Raw genomic sequence first — 16,030 nt, forward strand, 5'->3', positions numbered from 1 at the left:
ATTTCACTTAGTTGAGTTCTGAGGAATCTGTTTTTCAGACAACTCTTTGTTCTTCAGTGGGTAGATGATAAGGAACAATTTCAGTCTTTCCATAAGAATGTAATTCAATGGGAGAAACCAAGATGGCGGCACAGGTAAACACCTAAACTGCTGCCTGGCACAACAATTTCAAAACTACAACTAAAAGACAGAACAGACACCATCCAGAACCACAGGAAAGCTGGCTGAGTGAAAATTCTACAACTAGAAGGAAAGAGAAAAGCTCACAGAGAATTGGAGGTACGGCAAAGGGTCTTTGTGCGCGCAGAGAGGAAGGGCGGCTGAGAGCCTGGCTGACTTTCTCTGGCGGAAGGGGGAAGGAAGCCCCCGAACGCACTGAACCCCAGTTCTGACTGCACTGAACCCCAGTTCCGGGCGAGCCCCTGGGGACCCACGCTCTTACAGGGGGAGTCTGGACTATCGGGTGGAGACTCGGGAGCCGGGGAAGGCGGAGGACTGAAAGTGCGCGCGCGCCAGTGCGCACAAAGGCTGAGGAGGTTGCCACAGGCTTTCCCTAGTGGAAGGGAGTCAGAGGCTCCTGACTGCACTGAGCCCCAGTTCTGACTGCAGTGAACCCCAGTTCCAGGCAAGCCCCTGGGGACCCACGCTCTTGTGGGGGGAGTCTGGACTCTCGGGCAGAGACTCGGGAGCCGGGGAGGCAGAGGTCTGAAGGCATGCATGTGTGCGCAAGGGCAAGGCTGACGGGAAGCCAAGACTGAGACTCCACCCCATCCAAGCTGAGCACAGAGGCTATTGCAATTTGGCAAGTCTAATCCTATAAGGCTGTCTCCAGCACCGAACTTCTCCCAGCATAGACACAGCTGATCCTTACAGCCAACTGGCCTGGAGGTCAATTCTTCCCAGTGATACCAACAACAATCAAGACTTAATTACAACAAGGCTGTACACACAGTCCACAAAGGGGTGCACCAAGAGTGTCCACCTCAGGTTAACTGGGGAGGCAGACCCACTGGGCCATATTGGAAACCTAGCACACAAATCTACCTTACCAACTCAGGGAAGCAGTGAAAATGCGGCGTCAAAGAATCAGATCACAAACGAAAGAAATGGAGGAAAACAAATGACTGGATATAGAATTCAAAACCATGGTTATAAGGCTTTTTAAGAATATCCTAGAAAAGGCCGATAAATATAACGAGACCCTCGAAGATATGAAAAAGGACCAACTAGAAATTAAACATACACTGACTGAAATAAAAAATATTATACAGAGACCCAAAAACAGACAAGAGGAACACAAAAATCAAGTCAAAGAATTGAATTACAAAGAAGCAAAAAACACTCAACCGAAAAAGCAAAAAGCAAAAAAAAAAAAAATCCAAAAAGTTGAAGATAATGTAAGAAGACTCTGGGACAACTTCAAGCGTACCAACATCAGAATTATGGGGGTGCCAGAAGAAGAGAGAGAGCAAGATACTGAAAACCTATTTGAAGAAATAATGACCGAAAACTTCCCCCACCTGGTGAAAGAAATAGACTTACAAGTCCAGGAAGCCCACAGAACCCCAAACAAAAGGAATCCAAAGAGGACCACACCAAGACACATCATAATTAAAATGCCAAGAGCAAAAGACAAAGAGAGAATATTAAAAGCAGCAAGAGAAAAACAGTTAGTTACCCACAAGGGAGCACCCATACGACTGTCAGCTGACTTTTCAACAGAAACTATGCAGGCCAGATGGGAGTGGCAAGAAATTTTCAATGTGATGAATAGCAAGAACCTACAACCAAGATTACTCTACCCAGCAAAGCTATCATTCAGAATTGAAGGGCAGATAAAGAGTTTCACAGACAAGAAAAAGCTGAAGGAGTTCATCACCACCAAACCAGTGTTATATGAAATGCTGAAAGGTATTCTTAAAGAAGAGGAAGAAGAAAAAAGTAAAGATAAAAATTATGAACAACAAATACATATCTATCAACAAGTGAACCTAAAAATCAAGTGAATTAAAAACCTGAGGGACAGAATAATCTGGTGAATATAATAGAATCAGGGGCATAGAAAGGGAGTGGACTGATAATTCTCAGGGGGAAAGGGGTATGGGGGGTTCATGAAGAGAATGGACAAAAATCATACACCTATGGATGAGGACAGTGGGGGGGAGGTAAGTGCAGAAGGTTGAGTGGGAAATGGGTGGAGGGGAGATATGGGGAGAAAAAGGAGAAATAATTGTAATAATCTGAATAAAGATTTATTTTAAAAAAAAGAATGTAATTCAATAAGTTTATGGTCATTTAGAAAGAATTCTATAAGCATCTCTAGCTATCCATTACCTAATACAAATAATTGATTTATCTAACAACATAGGTAAAATGATCATTGTCATTCCCAAGGTAAAAATATGAAGTAGAAGCCACAGATGGAGATTATGTGCCAATCTAGAAAGAATCTAGAGGAGAAATGGTTACTAGGGATAAATACAGAAAGCTTGGAGTCACCATCTTTTGGTCTCATGCATTCCCCTTCTACGATTCTGAGAAAGAGATCAGTAGATAGGGATTATCCATACTTGCTGCTTTGGAGTTTTACAAATTGAGAATGTGTCTCTCTCTGTAGAATAAATGAAATATCTACTAATTGACAAAAAGAAATGTTACTACATTCCCCAGTCCTGAAAGTGTGAGAGATAGAAACAGATTAAGGGGAATGAGATACATGGGGAAGGAACCCTTGAAAATATGCAGGAAACATAGACAGATTTTCATTAAGCTTAATCTTCCTTGAACAGAAATGAGAGAAAAAAGGAAGCAATCTCCAATACTCTCAAGATTATGTCAAGCATCCCTTTCTGACTCTCCACTTCACCTCTGGCATTTTGCTGTCTTAAAACACAGCGACTCTCACTTTCTGCCAATTCCATCTCCATTTTTACCTTTCTCTTTTCTTGCTCCAGTTTATCCTCCAGCTTTCTGATTTTCTCTTCATACTCCTCTCTTAATTGCCTTTTTTCTCTCTCCAGCTCAGCTCCGTATTGTTCTAGTTTCACTTGAATCTGTTTCTGAATCTCCACCTCAGTCATTTGGTATATCTTATTAGTGTAGAAACCTCCCTGGTTCTCCATCACTATGTGCTGGACCAAGTCCAGCAGCTGTGTCCTCTGAGCCTCCTGCTCAGCCCCTGTCGCCTTATTGTTGAATTCACAGTGACGATCCTTGAACTGCTCCATCAGATCTTGAATGCCTTCTGGTGCTTCCTTTAAGTAATCATGGAACTCCATGCCTTCCAAGTCATCTTTCCGGGTGAATAAGAGAATCATGTATCTCCTTGCTTTGGGTCCAAACATTGATAGCATCTTCTCCATGGCCTTTTGTTCTTCTTTGGTGTACCGGCGCAGGGGGACCACCAGGACCACAGCATGAGGCCCAGGGGAGGTCAGGAGGATGCAATTAGCAATCTCTCTTTGTGTGTCAGCATCCCGTACCTCAGTGTCAAAAATGCCAGGCGTGTCCACAAAGACAATTTCTCTCCCATTCCATATGCTGCTCCCTTTCTGACAGACCTTGGTGATGGATTTTGCTCCAATGCTGGAATGAAATGCTTTCTTTCCAAGGATGCTGTTCCCAGTGGCACTTTTTCCTGCTCCAGTCTTACCCACTAAGACAAGTCGCAGTTGTGAATCTCTGGGATCTTGGTTTCCAAATCCTGAGACATCAGGAAACAAAAATCACAGCATTAGGATTGACTTCCAACATTTCCCACTGCAAGAGCCCCGCCCACTGGTTTTTCTCTATTGCCCACTAATGTCCTGTCAGTGAGCTACCTCTGCACTCACAGGAGATCTGTGGAACCCCTGGGCCTCACCTCCCTACTGCAGGTCTTGGGTGCTGGAAGCCAGTTCCAGTATGTCATAATTGCAAGAGTTTCATCGAAATGTTGATGGAACTTGGAGACTCAACAAGGGCTGAGTCATATATGTTATCGCCTGTTGGGAATGGCTAAAGGCATTTCCCCAAACCTGAAAACGATGCATTAAATTGATTGTTTACTGCCAGACATCTAAGGGCATCTTAATCTACATGTTATTGCCTACTCCTGGCCAAACACCTGAACAGTCGGAAGTAACCCCCCCATTCTGACAATGGATTCTGTACAAAACCCTACCCTTTGATGTGTATATCTCCACCTTGCCTTAGGAAAATTTGTGTTAATAAAAAGCAAGGGGTCCTGAGACAAGGAGAAATTGGTTTCTTCAGCCAAGCTCCTCTGCTGCCCCACCCCGCAAATGCCTTTCAAAATTATGTTTCGTCTCTGGACTCTTTATTAATTTACACACAGCCCCTTCTCCAGGGTTCCAGAACCCTTCTAAATGCTGGATCAGGACCACCGGCGTTACTTGGGGAATGCCGGCAACTTCTCAGCAGTCCCTTGGGCTGCTCTCTCTGACCTTTGGAAGCTTAGTACCCATGGAGAATTCTGAGCTGCTGGTGGTAACTGTTCCTCATAAGCTAATGTAGGAAGTAACACAAAATCTGACTTTGGGACATCACAATGGAAGACCTTCTTTCCCCAATTTATATCCAAAATGGAACATTTATTCTTCCCATTAAGAAGCCAGGTAGGTGGGTGATTCAAGCCATCCCACCCTTGCAGGGGAGAAAATGGCACATTTGCAGAAAGGCAAAGTATTTCTTCATATTTTACATGTACAGCCATCTCCTCAGGGATTCTGAACCAAAGGAGAACAAAATACCTTACTTTTAAATTATGAGCTTAATGTGGAAATCTAATGAAGTTTTCCTATCTTACATTAATATTTAGAAGACTTCTATTCAGAAAGTAGTGACAGTTCTCTAAAATCCCTTAATACATAAATAATAGTAATAACAACTTATACAGAGTAGTATTGGTAGAGTTACACTTTTTTAGTTTCACTTGGTTAGACATGTCTACTTCTTAGGACACCTGGAAGTTAATAACAGAATAGCATAGCCTATCACCTGAATGATGTTTTAAAGATCACTATGTCAAATCATCTTCATATCTCTTTCCCTCTTTCTAGTCAGTAATTCTCTGCTTATCTCTTCCATGTGTCTATAAAGTTAAAGTTGTCAGGATGTTGAGCACAGACCAGGACCATAGAAGTCAACTGACAAGCACATCTGAGAACCTGTTTCTCCCTGCAGGAAGACCCTGTCAGCACAGCCCTTGAATAAGACTGATTCTTGCAGGAGGAATCCTGTATGACAATGACTTGTCTCTGCTTTGAGTTGATGCATACATCACCACAATGACAATATTGCTGACATGATTGTAAACTCCATTTTATTTTTCAGAGATATCATCACCATTTACCCAGTTTCTCAAACTAAACTAGGAATCTCCCTGGATTCCTCTGTTCCCCTTACTTTCCAGATCTGACCCATTGGCAAGTTCTCCCGGCTCCATCCACAAATCTGACTGCTTCTCTCCATTTTGAAGACCATCACACTAGCCCAAACTACCATCACCTTCCATGAGTCAGCAATCCACTAAACTGTCTCTTTATTTCCATTATTCCCTCTTTTTCTATTTTGTACACTGGAATGATTTTTTTAAACTATCAATCAAACAGAAGAGACATTTTTAAGAATCCCCTACTCTAGCTTCCACAAAATTGGTAGTTATTCCCTATCTCCCACACACGTTAGCATGATGCTGTCGCTAATCCAAGGATTAGAAAAACCATTCCTAAGGCAGAGTATCCCACATTTGATAACCAGAATTCTGGGGTGGTAGAATTAAATTTCCAGAAGCTGAGAGCAGTAGCTATAGGATGGTTAAGATGAAGATAAAATGCAGGTGGGAGTTCAAATTATTATTTAGTTAGCACCACAGTGGAAGACTTCAACCTAAGGCTATCTGGAGGGCATTAGTTGGTCATTCAGAGAGATGTAGGCAAATCATGGGAGATGAAATGAGAAGTCACCAAGGGCCAGCTCCAACACTGCAACCATTTGCCAATGCTGGCAGTCTGTGTGATAGACTGCAATATATAGCCATGAATTAATCCCATCTCTGTACACATGTCTCTTTATCATGTGGATCTGCAGGGCAACCCACAAGGCTCTGAGTTTGTTTCTCCACCCCTTGCATCAGGGTGGGCCCTGTGACTTGCTCTAGATAATAGGGTAGTAAAATCATGATGCTAGTAGACTCCAAAAGTGCCGATGCACTGTGGCTCTCTGTCTCTTGTTCTTCAGAACCCTGCAACTGATTGATGATGAAGGACACAAAGACTGGTTATCCCTATCACCCTAGGCTGCCCAAGAGTTTGATAACTACCAGAGATGGCCATGGAGCTATCCATTTCAAAAGTTTCCAGTTGCTGGATCTTGAAAGTATTATGCTAAGCAAAATAAATCAGATGAACAAAGGACAAGAACTAAATGATTTCACTCACATATAGGATATAAAATAGAAAGCAACAAGGGAACAAAGAAACTCATAGTTACAGGCAACAATATGGTGGTTACCAGAGGGAATGAGGCGTGGGGAGATGTTAAAGAGGTAAAGGGAGTAAAATATATGGTAATGGAAGGAGACAAGGTTTAGGGTGGTGAGTAGAGAAAGTAATACACAGATGACATATTATAGAATTTTACACCTGAAACTTATATAATGTTATTAACCAATGTTACATCAATAAATTTTATCTAAAGAACTAGAGGCCCAGTGCACAAAATTCATCTATGGCGGGTGTGTGTCCCTCAGCCCAGCCTGCACCCACTCCAATCTGGGACTCCTTGCCAGCCTGGTTTCCCCCAACCTGCCCTCCTCTGCTGACCTGGTCACCCCCAACTTCCCTCCTCTGAAGACCTGATATCCCCCAACTTCCCTCCCCTGCAGGCCTGGTCCTCCCAACTGCACTCCCTTGCAGGTCTGGTCCCCTCTAACTGCCCTTCCCTGCAGGCCTGGTCCCCCCAACTGCCCTCCCCTGCAGGCCTGGTCACCCCAAACTGCCCTCCTCTGCTTGCCTGGTCACCCCTAACTGCCCTCCCCTGCTAGACCGATCATCCCCAACCGCCCTCCCCAGCAGACCTGGTTGCCCCCAACTGACCTCCCCTGCCAGCCCAGTCACCTCCAACTGCCCTCCCTTGAAAACCTGGGTTCCCCACAACAGTCCTTCCCTGCAGGCCTGGTCCCCTGCAACTGCCCTCTCTTGCAGGCCTGGTCTCCCCCAACTGCCCTCCTCTGCAGGTTTGGTCACCCCCAACTACCGTACTCTGCCGGCCTGGTCACCCCCAACTACCCTCCCCTGCAGGCCTCATCCCCCCAACTGCCCTCCCCTGCTGGCCTGATTGCCCCCAACTACCCTCCCCTTCAGGTCATTTTGTGGCAGCCATCTTGTGCCCACATGGGGGTGGCCATCTTGTGTGTTGGAGTGATGGTCAATTTGAATATTAATCTTTTATTAGATAGGATGATTATCCAGTTGTGTACTTAATCATCACCAGCTTACTACCAGTGCATCAGCATGTCTGGCTGAGATGAGCCCAGGTAGTGCAAATCCAAGGACTGCCCAGGTATCTACCAAATTGATTGCCAAAGAAATGGTTGAGATGTTAGGGTACTAAGTTGTGGTGTGGTGTGGTGTGTTGCAAAATCAGCAAAAGTTCTACTGATATAGTTTATTTCTACAGATAAGGAAGTAAAAAAAGCAGCTGAGTGAGCCAATCTATTGAATTTGTGAGCGACTGAGTGAGCCAATCTATTGAATTTGTTGGTAGTGAGGCCTCCAGGAGCCAGTGAATTAGGGACCTGAATAAATAAATTCCTCTCATGTTCCTCCTTCCCAGTCCACTCTTAGGCTGAAGAGAGTGGCAGAAAAACAGCCAGAGAGGCTACCACTGGCCCTTCTGATGTGTCCACATCGTAGGATGTAGGGAATAAGAAACCTCATCAGCCTGGGATCAATCAGGATACTTTAACCTCTCCTCCTCTAGAGGTTATGCTGTGTCACAAGGAGACAGGGCAGAAGGTTGTGAGAAAAGCAAGAGCTGAGTCAATTAAGAGAAATTAAAAAATAAGGTTGAAAATATTTTGTTTGTTCTTGCTCAGATGGGGACTAGCAGAGAGGACAGGAGAAGCCATTGCCCACCTGTCCCACCTAGCCTGGGGAATCCAAGCACCCTCTCACCATGGCTGGTCCTGGGTTCACTGAAGTTAAAAGGAGTAATGTCCAATTGAGCTGCCATTGTAGTTTAAATTTCTGTAGATAAGAAACAGAACTCATTTTAGGGAAATGGATAGTAACTGAAAACCAAAACCTCATGAAGCCAACAGTTTTTATTTTTTATTTTTCATAAACTTGCTACTTGATTTCACCTTCGCTATTTTCCAATACTTCTCACCTCCCCATTGTCAGTTTCATTTTCACTTGTTGTTTTTTCTCTACAGGAACATATTTCAGGTGCTTCCTCAGCTCTGGTTCTGGGCGCCCTTTTCCATCCATTCAGTAAATTATTGCTTTGAATGTCATCTGTATGTCCTCATAGCCTAGACCAGCCGTGGGCAAACTACGGCCTGCGGGCCGGATCTGGCCCGTTCGGCTGTTCTATCCGGCCTGCGGAGCCGAAGAGCGGAGGGTTCTCTTGCTCTCCCCTCCTCTCCTTTACTTTGAATTTATATTAGTTCATACAAACACTCCATCCATGCTTTTGTTCCGGCCCTCCGGTCCAGTTTAAGAACCCATTGTGGCCCTCGAGTCAAAAAGTTTGCCCACCCCTGGGACCCTCCTCAGAATTTGGAACTTTTATATCCCATTCAACTTCCCCACTGGGCAAGTTCATGAGTATCTCAAACAGAACTCGGGCAAAATGGAGCCCTTGACCATCTCCCAACCCCCAACTCCAGACCATGTAAATGATTCTACTCCCATTTAGGTAGATGCCATCACCATTCAGCCACTGGCTGCTGCAGAATCTTGGGGTCAGCTGCATCTCCTCTTTCCTCACTTGCTCATCAGTCTACCATCAAATCCTATGGATTCTACCTCAAAAACATGCAAAATTATCCATTCTCTCCACCTTTATGCTAAGCCAAGCACTTTTATTTGTTTGCCATGCTTAAAACTCCTAACCAATCATTTCATCTCCAATTCCTCTTCTCCTCTATAATCAAGTGCTTTTCTAAAACTAAATTTTATTTTTTATTCCCTCTAATTCCTCTCCTCACAACACCATCACCAAAAACAACTTGCCATTTGCTCTAATCGCATTCCCAGGGGTTCCTACAGAACACATACTACCATAAGAAGGTGTTTGCTTTTTTTTTTTTTTTTTTTTTTTTTCACTATGCCCCTTTAGGTTCTGAGCTTGTGATGATGATAGGACCAACTGTGTCTTGCATTTCCCTTATTACCTGGGACAAACACAATACTGGACATAGAGGGGTTCTCAATAACTATTTGTTAAACAAATAAATTGATCAAAAATATTTCTGATTCTTACTTCCTTTCAGATCTTTATGTCCAGCATACATCTCTGATAAATATTATCCTCTCCTTATATTTTTTAATTTAATAAATCTTTATTGTTCAGATTATTACAATTGTTTCTCTTTTCCCCCCCATAGCTCCCCTCCACCCGGTTCCCATCCCACCCTCTGCCCTTACCTCCCGCTCACTGTCCTCATCCTTATGTGTACGCTTTTTGTCCAGTCTCTTCCCACACCCCCCACACCCCTTTCCCCCCCAGAATTGTCAGTCCACTCCCTTTCTATGCCCTTGATTCTATTATATTCACCAGTTTATTCTGTTCATCAGATTTTTTATTCACTTGATTTTTAGATTCACTTGTTGATAGACATGTATTTGTTGTTCATAATTTTTATCTTTACCTTTTTCTTCTTCTTCCTCTTCTTAAAGAAAACCTTTCAGCATTTCATATAATACTGGTTTGGTGGTGATGAACTCCTTTAGCTTTTTCTTATCTGTGAAGCTCTTTATCTGACCTTCAATTCTGAATGATAGCTTTGCTGGGTAGAGTAATCTTGGTTTTAGGTTCTTGCTATTCATCACTTTGAATATTTATTGCCACTCCCTTCTGGCTTGCATAGTTTCTGTTGAGAAATCAGCTGACAATCGTATGGGTGCTCCCTTGTAGGTAATTAACTGTTTTTGCCTTGCTCTTTTTAATATTCTCTCTTTGTCTTTTGCTCTTGGCATTTTAATTATGATGTGTCTTGGTGTGGTCCTCTTTGGATTCCTTTTGTTTGGGGTTCTCTGCACTTTCTGGACTTGTAAATCTATTTCTTTCACCAGGTGGAGGAAGTTTTCAGTCATTATTTCTTCAAATAGGTTTTCAGTATCTTGCTCTCTCTCTTCTTCTGGCACCCCAATAATTCGGATGTTGGTACACGTGAAGTTGTCCCAGAGGCTCCTTACACTATCTTCAAATTTTTTGGATTCTTTTTTCTTTTTGCTTTTCCAGATGAGTGTTTTTTGCTTCTTTGTATTTCAAATCTTTGACTTGATTCTTGCGGTCCTCTAGTCTGCTGTTAGGTCTCTGTATAATATTTTTTATTTCAGTCAGTGTATGTTTAATTTCTAGTTGGTCCTTTTTTATATCCTCGAGGGTCTTGCTAAATTTATCAGCCTTTTCTAGGAAATTCTTGAAAAACCTTATAAGCATGGTTTTGAACTCTATATCCAGTCATTTGTTTTCCTCCGTTTCTTTCATTTGTGACCTGTTTCTTTGTCTCTGCATTTTTGTTGCTTCCCTGAGTTGGTAGAGTAGCTTTGTGTGGTAGGTGTCCTATAGGGCACAGTGGCTCAGCCTCCCCAGTTACCTGAGGTGGACACTCTTGGTGCACCCCTTTGTGGACTGTGTGCACAGCCTTGTTGTAGTTAAGTCTTGACTGTTGTTGGTATCACTGGGAGGAATTGACCTCCAGGCCAATTGGCTGTGAGGATCAGCTGTGTCTACACTGGGAGAACTTCTGTGCTGGAGACACTCTTATGAGACAAGACTTGCAAAATTGCAAAAGCCTCTGTGCTCAGCTTGGATGGGGCGGTGTTTCAGGGCGAAGCAGACAGCCTTGGTTTCCTGTCAGCCCTGGCCAATGAAGCCCCTGGGTCTCAGTGTCCCTCGTTAATCACTGCAAGCACCTCTGAGAGAAAGCTGCCCTCGAGTTTTGCCCACTGCCAGACAGTCCAGTTTCTCCCCGAATGAGTTGGGGTTTCCAGAAACTTGCCCAGAACTGGAGTTCAGCGCAGTCGGGAGCTTCTGTCTCCCTCCCGCTTTAGAAAGCCAGCCACGCACTCAGCCGCCCGTCCTCTCCGCGTGTGAGTCTCCGTACCTCAGCCTTTTGCAGCTCCTGTGAGTCTCAATGTGCTTTCCTCTTTTCTTCTAGTTGTAGAATTTCCACTCAGCCAGCTTTCCTGTGGTTCTGGATGGTGTCCGTTTTGTCTTTTAGTTGTAGTTTTGATATTGTTGTGCAAGGCAGCAGTTTAAATGTTTACCTGTGCCGCCCATCTTGGTTTCTCCTGAAAGCTTCTCTTAACCCCTTCTCCTCTATCCTCTCCTTATTCATCAATGCTTAGAGTCATACAAATATGTTATTACATTTTAAATACCTTTTATCCTTGCTACCTAAAAACATTTGGAAATTGGGAAATCTGTTTGAGAAACTCACATTGGAGCAGAGTATGCCTGCAACAGGCCGAAAATGTTAGCTGTTAAGGACAGGCTCATCTCATCACAAGCCATAAAATATACACTTGAAATACTATGAGAAAGACAGACTCCTTTCTAAAAAAGAGTTATGTTTTTTCCCTTAAGAATAGGGAATAAAAAACAGCTTCTTGTAAATTGGGAAGAGAAATCACAGAATTTTTACATATCAGCTTCTGCCATGAAGTCGATGTTGGTGATGGGGTCAAAGGGGGAATACACCAAGCTATGTTTATTATACTTCCCAGTACTCTTTACCCACCAGCTGCCATCAGAGCTAATTCTGTCTGCTCATGCTACTCTATCCCTGAAAGCTTCAAATTAATTTAGAAATCCTATAAGTGGTTAAAGGAATTACTGGTATTTGTACAAATACTCTCTGAGCAGCTATGGGGAAGCATGGGATTTAGTTGAAAAGTCTTAGCTCCGGATGTTTACTGGAATCTTTATGCTTAGTCTTCAGATGTCCTTGCTTAAAGGACACTGCAGATGCATGGGTCTTCTCAAGTATGCTTATCCTACTGATAGTATCTAATAGTTAATTTTAGCTCAAGCTGTTGCTACAATAAAAACCTAAGGAGGCAGGTGAAAGGGGCTGTTTGGTTCCTAGCCAAGCAATCCTTAGCCCTCTCTTTCACAGAAATGTGTGTCCGAGTCATCATTCTTCCATCGCTCAGGGTCTGCTGTCCAGCCCCAGCAAGCAGCAGTCTCTGAAAGAGGAACTAATTTGAAGGGTTAAGCCTTTATAATGGATTACAGCCTACAATCAGCAGAGGCAGAAAACAGAAAGCAATGAGAAGCATATGCTGAGAGTAAGTTTGCTGGGAGGTTTATGATATAAATCCAGGGGAAAGGTTCCTTCTGCCCCAAATCCCACATTTCCCTGTCTTTCCCCACAACACACACACAAACACCCATATTCCTTTACCTGGAAAATCTAGGTCTTGCTCCCTTTTCTAACTTTGAAGGCAAAGTTAAGCAAGGACATTGAGGGGAAGGAGGAAAGAGGAAGTGAGGGAAGGAGCTCTTCCAACTTGTTCTTGTAAGAGACAGGCCCACTTTATCATTTAAAACATGGTTGAGGAACGTCTGCCCATGGGCCATGTAAGGCCCATGGAATCATTTGGTCTAATCCTGTCTTGGCATTAGGGGTGAGTTAATTAGATATTTGACCAAAAAATAGCATACTAATTTATAAGTTGATAATTTTGTATGGCCCATGAATGATGTTATAAATATCCAAATGGTCCTTGGCAGGTTCATTACCCCTGATCTAAAACAACCTTTTGCCTTTTGTTGATCTGCCTCTGTGCTTATTGCTGGAAGAAGCTAGCCTCGGTGCACAGCTTAGCCCCTTCCACACACACCCAGGCCCCAAAGAGCAGCCACAGACTGTGGATCCCTTTGCAGCTACAAACAGATAGCCCAGGGTCAGTCACAGGCAGGTCCTACATCAGAGTGCCTTCCAATAGACCCCAGAACCAACACACCTGGTGATAGAGTTCAGACCACATGAGAGCATGACCCAATTAGCTCCACAAGTAACATACCTAAAAGGAGAACTTGGGAGACAGCAGACATTACTGGAGCAAATTCTGCTTTCTGGAGTTAGCCCCCTCACAATAGCTCATACACTGTGGTTGTGGTTGATCCTCAACCAGCCTGAGGGTCAACCACACCCAAGGATGGACCAACACCAACCAAGACTCCACTACAAGGCAGGCTCACATATCCTACATTTGGAACATCTACCTCAGGTATTCAGGAAGATTCTGCCACTAAGTCCCAGAAGATATCTAATATGTAAGTTCACCATACCAAGACTGGGAGACAAAGATCTACCTAATACACAGACTCAAATACAGAGGGGCAGTCAAAGTCAGGAAACAAAGAAACATGCCCCAAACAAAAGAACAGGAGAAATACCCAGAAAAAAAAAATGAAATGGAGGCAAGCTATGTACCAGATACAGAGTTCAAAACAGTGGTTATAAAGGTGCTCAATGAATTAGTGAGAACTTCAACAAAGAAATAGCAAATATAAAAATGGCATAGAACTCTGCCATTGGCCCACACACCAAAGGTTAGTGGGTTTGATTCATGGCCAAGGGCACATACCTGTATTGCAGGTTTAATTCCTGGCCCCAGTGGAGGCATGTGAGGGAAGCAACCAATCCAAGTTTTCCTCTCCTGTTTATTGTCTGTCTTATTTTCTTTCTTTCTTTCTCTCTTTCTTTCTTTCTTTCTTTCTTTCTTTCTTTCTTTCTTTCCCCTCCCTCTATCTCTATCTCTATCTCTGTCTCTGTCTCTGTCTCTATCTCTGTCTCTGTCTCTGTCTCTATCTCTATCTCTATCTCTATCTCTATCTCTATCTCTATCTTTATCTCTATCTATCATATATTTCCCTCCCTCCCTCCCTCCCTCCCTCCCTCCCTCCCTTCCACTCTCTACAGAAGATCAATGGAAAAAGTATCCTCCAGAAGAAAAAAAATGGCAGCTGAATAGGCAGATGTATCCTGAACCTTATTCCAGAGCAGATAGAAGGAGCATTTAAATCAAATAACATCCATTTGGAATTGATGAAGTAGACACAGCTGGTGAGACAACTCACAGCCTGGAAGGGCAGAGGATGCCTGGAGAACAGAAGGATTTGGAATCTGGGCTGGAGAAAGTCGTGAGACCATGGAGCTGAGGGGGTCAGAAGGAAGCTGCATGGCACCAAGTCCGCATTCCTTGGTGACAGCATAACATCCAGCTGTGGAAAGGAAGTCCACAGGGCTGCTGGCAGCAGAGCATTCTAGATCTAAGTCCACAGCCGTGAGAGGCTGAGTCCAGAGGGGCAGCCTGAAGAACTGCCCAAGCCATGCATTGCTGGGAGGAGAGAAACTAGAAGATGCGTAGTTGGTTTGCCTCTGTTTAGTCTTTGCTTTTATTTACTAAACCAAGTTCATAGGACCTTTCAAATACAAACACTCACCCATGGCTGAGGTGCAGGTGAAGGTGTGGATTTGTGGAGTCTAAGGAGAGACTGTGGAGGAGAGTGGGTTGGGGAAAGATGACCAGGGGTCTGGCACTGGAACATTCCTGAACCTCTGGACCTAAGCAGCCATTTTTCTCCAGAAAAGCCAGCTCCTCTCAGCAGCCTCAAGACAGCTAATACAGCCTACAAAACTACTTCCTGAGCGGTACAAAGGACACAACAAATATGAATAGCCCTGAAGAGCCCTCAGGGACTGGGTTGAAGAGAGGCTGTTCAGTCCCAGAAAGCAATACAGCAACCTCCCTACCTGTAGCCCTGTCAGAAACAGGTGATTGAAAGATTAAGATTGACAGGAGGAAGACAGGCTAAGGGGGCAGATTGGTTCTGCCTGCTTGCAGTCAAGACTATGGAGATACACACAAACAAAGTAGCGGTGGATCTCTTGGAACATCAGCATGGTGCTGACTACATAACAGGAAACTGAGAAGTGGCAGACACAACAGAAGAGTATGCTCTTAAAACAGCCCTCATGGGCATTAAAACTCAGCTGAAATGAATGACACTTCACTTTTTTATTTTATTTTTTTTATCTTTTATTAAACATTTTTTTTCTTTTCTTTTCTTTTTATTTAATTTTTTTCAAATTATTTTTTCTTCATTCTATTTTTATTTTTTACTAGGGGCCCAGTGCAGAAATTCGTGCACCTTGAAAGTAATGGTGGGCTGCGAGTCTGCAGTGGGCACAGGAGTAGGTCTCGGCCTATCCGCCGTGTCCCGGCCCAGCCCCTCCTCCTGTGGCCCTGGTCCCCTGTCTGCCAGCAGCCCCGCTCTCACCCACTGAAGGTGTGGAGCAATTGGGGTCAGTGCCAGCAGTGGGTGTGAGTGGGGCTGTTGCTGGTAGTGGATATAAGAGGCGGCTGCCAGCCCTGATCTCCCCTCAGGAGCAGGGGGAGGTGGAGAAGCCATGAGGGGCAATTGGGGCTGGCAGCTGCCACTTGCACCTGCTGATGGTGCCAAGCGATTGGGGCTGGCACCAAGTGCTGGCAGTGGGTGTGAGAGGGGCCAGTGCTGGCACCTGAGGCAGGCAGGCAAAGTGGTTGGGGGTGATCAGGCAGGCAGGCAGGCAGGCAAGCAGTTAGAAGCCAGTGGTCCCAGATTGTGAGAGGGATGTTTGACTGCTAGTCGGATATCCCCTGAGGGGTCCTGGATTGAAAGAGGGTGCAGACTGGGCTGAGGCCCCCACCAACCTTGTGCACAAATTTTGTGCACCAGGCCTCTAGTCTATATATATAAAAGGCTACTATGCCAAGTGTCCCCTTGGGTGTTTCACCAACTGGGA

The 16,030-nt window shown here is 44.2% G+C and overlaps 1 protein-coding gene across 1 annotated transcript; it reads right to left on the reverse strand.

The window, feature by feature from the left end:
• Positions 1–2,771: 2,771 nt before the first annotated feature.
• LOC308246782 (GTPase IMAP family member 4-like) lies at positions 2,772–8,235 on the reverse strand (the record flags this gene model as incomplete). The annotated part of the gene is made up of 2 exons (XM_080665147.1): positions 2,772–3,703; positions 8,178–8,235. 2 exons carry the CDS (start codon positions 8,233–8,235, stop codon positions 2,772–2,774), a joined length of 990 nt encoding a protein of 329 aa, XP_080521273.1.
• Between the last annotated feature and the right edge of the window lie 7,795 nt (positions 8,236–16,030).

This window comes from Plecotus auritus (assembly GCF_963455305.1).
Source record: "Plecotus auritus genome assembly, chromosome: 4".
In the NCBI taxonomy this organism is placed as follows: Eukaryota; Metazoa; Chordata; class Mammalia; order Chiroptera; family Vespertilionidae; genus Plecotus; species Plecotus auritus.